Source organism: Pecten maximus, chromosome 16 (genome assembly GCF_902652985.1).
Source record: "Pecten maximus chromosome 16, xPecMax1.1, whole genome shotgun sequence".
In the NCBI taxonomy this organism is placed as follows: domain Eukaryota; kingdom Metazoa; phylum Mollusca; class Bivalvia; order Pectinida; family Pectinidae; genus Pecten; species Pecten maximus.
Window position 1 is genome coordinate 3876746 of NC_047030.1, and position 5277 is coordinate 3882022.

Sequence of the window (5277 nt, forward strand, 5' to 3'; positions counted from 1 at the left end):
GTTGTTAAAATCACGAACACACGTGACTAAAAGTTAAACTCTAAACTGTTGATTTCTAGTCTTCCTCATTAAAGGCCAGCTGACCTAGATACACTCGGCGAGTGTAATTATCATGCGGAATAATAGTTCAATCGTCAGGCAGATGCAAGTAGAAAGTTTCTTGTACAAACTTTCTGCTTCCCACTAATGTTGTAAATGAATTAAAACTAGAAAGACCATCAGGTTTGGGTGATAGCTAAGGTTTATTACTGTATTGTCATTGTTACGTAATATTGCGTAAATCATCTGTCATTACATAATCGGACTAAGATTACATAATATTGCATAAAGGATTACGTAACATATTCATAATTAATACAGATACATTTAGAGGAAAAACATGTAATAAACCATGTAGTAAATTGTCCTGGACAAAGGAACCCTAGCTTGACTCTCTAAACTACTGATATAATCACAAAGTCTACTTCTACATAACACACATTAATCTACTCTACAGATACAAATAACTGACATTTTCTAACATAAGAGAATTATAATAAAGGGTGGGTGGTGTTGTGTACTAGTTTATTGAAACGGACTACAATCACTTATGTGATATAGACTATAGCGAGCCTCGTTCTGGCCTCTTCCGACAGGCATGGCGGCATGTACACATTGATGTAAATGACCTCAAGTGAATACATGGTATTACTGTTGATCTGTGTTGAGTCATGTCCATACACACACATAACATGGTGTCAGAAATGAACCTACAACAGCACAGAGGCAGTTTGACGATGAATGCCGTTAAAAAGTGTGGTTAATAACGATCGTCCTGTTCGTAGATCTGAACCACGTGTTCGACGAGAGGAGCCTAGCTGAACGAACTTTTGCCATTTGGGTACGTGTTGACTTGCATATATTACAAATCATGGCTTCATATCATGTTCAACCCCCTGAAAACTTCACATTTTCGAAGCCGGAAGAGTGGACTTCCTGGTTTAAACGTTTTGAGCGTTTTAGAATTGCGTCTGAGCTACTGACGAAAGATGAAGTTGTTCAAGTCAATACCCTTATTTACTCCATGGGAGGAGAGGCGGAAAATATCGTGAAATCATTTGGAATGAGTGCTGCCGATATGAAAAAGTACACCGTTGTTTCAGCTAGATTTAACGGGTATTTTATCACGAGGAGAAATACCATATTCGAGCGCGCCAAATTTAACCACAGAAAACAAAACGAAGGTGAGGCGGCTGATAGTTTTATCACAGCATTATACGGACTGGTGGAGCACTGCGAATATGGACAACTCAGGGATGAGATGATACGAGATAGGATCGTAGTAGGTATACGCGATAGTAAACTATCAGAAAAGCTCCAACTAGATGCTACTCTGACATTGGAGAAAGCTGTGGCCCAGGTGAGACAAAGTGAAGCTGTAAAAAAGCAGCAAACAGTCGTCAGAGACTCTGTAGTTACTACCACCACCCCAAGTTCTAGTGTTGATGCACTGTCAAAGAATTCTAAGAAAGGATATAAACATCATGGCAGTAAGAGACAATATGATAAGTCACACACTAGTAAGTTTCAAGGTCAAGCTAACCAGGAGTGTCAGAGATGTGGTTTCAAACACAGAAAGGACAAATGTCCAGCTTTTAATGCCACGTGCAGGAAATGTTCCAAGAAAGGACATTTTGAGAAGAAGTGTAGAACAACTCTCAGTGAAATTGAGCAGTACAAGGATGATGGATACCAGTTTCTAGGATCTATCGATGATAGCAGTAAACCATGGACCGTTAGTTTATGTATGGATGGTCTGCCGGTTGAGTTTAAAATAGACACTGGAGCAGACGTCACTGCCATACCGGAAGTGACATTCAACAAGTTAAAAGGGTTGGAGTTAGAGAAAACTTCTAAACTACTACAGGGCCCAGGAAAAAACCGATTAAGAGTTTTGGGTAAATTCATGAGCACTCTCACTACAGAGAAGGGAGTACAAGCTACAACAGAAGTGTATGTCATCAAAACTTTGAACAGAGCATTACTAGGTAGACCTGCTATAGAGAAACTTAACTTGGTTAAAACAGTCGCAGACATACATCAACAGTCAGTCCAGATTGAAGAGAAAAAGAAACAGTTTCCAAAGCTATTTAGTGGACTTGGTAAGTTTCATGGAGAATACAAGATTGAATTAAGAGAGGACGCAAAGCCCTATGCTATTACAACGGCTAGACGGGTAGCCTTACCATTACTCGACAAGGTGAAGGACGAACTTCAGAGAATGGAACAGCAGGGCGTTATTTCTCCAGTAGTGGAACCTACAGATTGGTGTTCCGGTCTAGTGGTCGTACCTAAGAAAGATGGGAGAGTTCGCATATGTGTAGACCTTACTCAGTTGAATAAATCAGTGCGTAGAGAACACCATCAACTTCCAAGTGTGGAACAAACCTTACACAGTCTGACCGGTGCTAAGGTGTTTTCGAAAATAGATGCGAAAGCTGGATTCTGGCAGATTCCTCTAGAACAAACCTCAAGATTACTGACAACATTTATCACACCCTTTGGACGGTATTGCTTTAACCGCTTACCATTTGGTATCTCGTCAGCCCCGGAGCACTTCCAGAGACGCATGTCACAGTTACTTGATAGTGAGCTCGGAGTAGTGTGCCAAATGGACGATGAACTCATATTTGGTACTAATCAAGAGGAACATGACCAAAGACTTGAAAGCGTGTTGAAAAAACTTGAGACAGCTGGTGTCACATTGAATGAGGAGAAATGTGAGTTCTCCAAACCACAGGTAACATTCGTAGGGCACATCATTGACTCTACTGGGATTCGACCAGACCCAAAGAAAGTGCAAGCCATATTGAAATTTGAGGCCCCCAGCAACGTGTCTGAAGTCCGACGATTCATGGGTATCGTTAATCAACTGGGAAGATTTTCACCCAATATCGCGGAAAAATCTAAGCCTATCAGAGACCTTCTACAAAAGGACACGACTTGGCTATGGGGACCGCCACAATCTTCAGCATTCCAACAGATCAAACAGGAATTAAGTTCCACCCAGGTGTTGTCGCTCTATGATCCAGCTGCTCCTACTAAGGTATCTGCAGACGCGTCGTCTTATGGATTGGGAGGCGTTCTACTTCAGAAACCGCGAGATAACAGTGACCAGGACTGGAAACCAGTCGCTTACGCATCTAGGGCGATGAATGCCACAGAACAACGATATGCGCAAGTTGAAAAGGAGGCTCTGGCAGCGACTTGGGCCTGTGAAAAATTTTCAGACCTACTGGTTGGTATGCATTTCCAGATCGAAACTGATCACAAGCCTTTGGTTTCTTTGATTGGATCAAAGCCTTTATCCGAACTACCACCCAGAGTTCAACGGTTTCGCATGCGTCTCATGCGCTATGATTATGACATCAACCATGTCCCAGGGAAACTTTTGTACATTGCTGATGCTCTATCGAGAGCCCCTTTAAGACAATCAGAACCCCCAGTGGAGGAATCTTTCCATCAGGAAGTTGAAGCATACGTCGACAGTATACTGATGAACGTACCGGCTTCAGAAGCACGGTTGGAGGAGATAAGACTAAAACTCCGTGAAGATTCTGTCTGTGGAATCATATTAAGTTACTGTCAGGACGGCTGGCCTGGATACGAAAAGCCGTCTATCTCGGTCGCAACTAGACCCTACTGGCAAGTGAAGGACGAGTTGTCGGTCTGTCAAGGTCTGCTTCTCAGAGGAAATCGTTTAGTCATTCCTACGTCACTTCGCGCTGAAATCATGCAGAAACTACACGACGGTCATCAGGGTATTGTTAAGTGTAGGGAACGCGCCAAGGACTCTGTATGGTGGCCTGGAATGAATCGTGAAATCGCGGACGTTGTTAAGAACTGTACTACATGCATCAGAAAGAGGGCGGACATTCCAGAACCGCTCAAACCCTCAGAATTCCCTGAACGCCCTTGGCAGAAATTGGGCACCGACCTTTTTCATTGGAAAGGGTCAAACTACCTTCTCGTAGTTGATTATTTCTCGAGGTATATCGAGTTGGCGAAATTGAGTTCGACAACATCACCGGACATTGTACTGCACTTACAGTCCATGTTCGCAAGACATGGCATACCAGAGACACTAGTGTCCGATAACGGACCGCAGTACGCGAGCGCTGTGTTTCAACAGTTTGCAGACAAGTATGGATTCATCCACAGGACAAGCAGCCCTCATCACCCTCAGGGCAACGGAGAAGCAGAGAGGGCTGTCCAAACGGTAAAACGTTTATTTGGCGGTTCTAAGGATTCGTATCTCGCCCTGTTGGCATATCGCGCGACACCCCTCAGATGTGGACACAGTCCAGCTGAGCTGTTAATGGGTCGTAAAATCAGAACGACTCTTCCAGAAAATCCAAATAATCTGGAACCTAAGTGGCCCGACTTGACAGACTTTCGAGCCAAAGAACGCGAGCACCGCGTGTTGCAGAAGCAAAACTTTGATAGGTCCCAAAGGGCTAAGGAACGCCCACCGCTACGCTCTGGTGATATGGTGTGGGTATCTGGCCCAGGAGGAGGATATAGTGGTACCATTAGAGAACCAGTGTCAGACAGGTCATTCCTCGTAAACGGCCCCTCTGGCACAGTTAGAAGGAATCGTCGTCACTTAATGCTGGAACCTGAAAACCTGGAACCCGATGAGCCAGAAGGAATGCATAATTTTCCAAATGAACAAACTGTGCTAAAATCCTTTGCTAAAAATTGTTCTAGTCAGATGGTAGTTGGCACCCCGGGGAAGCCTGTTAGTGTCAGTGTGTCTAGCCCTAACGTGTCAAAGACAGTTGAGCCAAGTGTAGTTAGAACGCGCAGTGGTAGGGTTTCGAAGGTCCCACAGAAAATGGATATGTAATTCATTTATGTGTTCAAGTTCAATTCAGACTTCTAGTCAAATGTTGTTTGTTAGTTAATGCAATAGTTTGTGTCAGATATTAGGAAAATATCTAGTCAGTAACTTTTCGAGTTAGTTTTACTTGTTTTAATAATACCTTTTATGAAGTATGTATATAATACTCAGAAACTTGAGGGGAGATGTTGTGTACTAGTTTATTGAAACGGACTACAATCACTTATGTGATATAGACTATAGCGAGCCTCGTTCTGGCCTCTTCCGACAGGCATGGCGGCATGTACACATTGATGTAAATGACCTCAAGTGAATACATGGTATTACTGTTGATCTGTGTTGAGTCATGTCCATACACACACATAACAGGTGGGAGAGGAAGAGTTTTGAAGCTG

General features: G+C 43.2%; 1 protein-coding gene across 1 annotated transcript; it reads left to right on the forward strand.

Moving 5' to 3' along the window:
• The first annotated feature begins 910 nt into the window (after positions 1–910).
• Positions 911–4888, forward strand: LOC117314537 (uncharacterized protein K02A2.6-like). The gene has a single exon (XM_033868603.1). The coding sequence runs from the start codon at positions 911–913 to the stop codon at positions 4886–4888; it is 3978 nt and encodes a 1325-aa protein (XP_033724494.1).
• The last annotated feature ends 389 nt before the right edge of the window (positions 4889–5277 follow it).

Coding starts and splice junctions, on each gene's coding strand:
- LOC117314537 (XM_033868603.1), top strand. CDS start 911: ATGGCTTCATATCATGTTCAACCCCCTGAAAACTTCACATTTTCGAAG.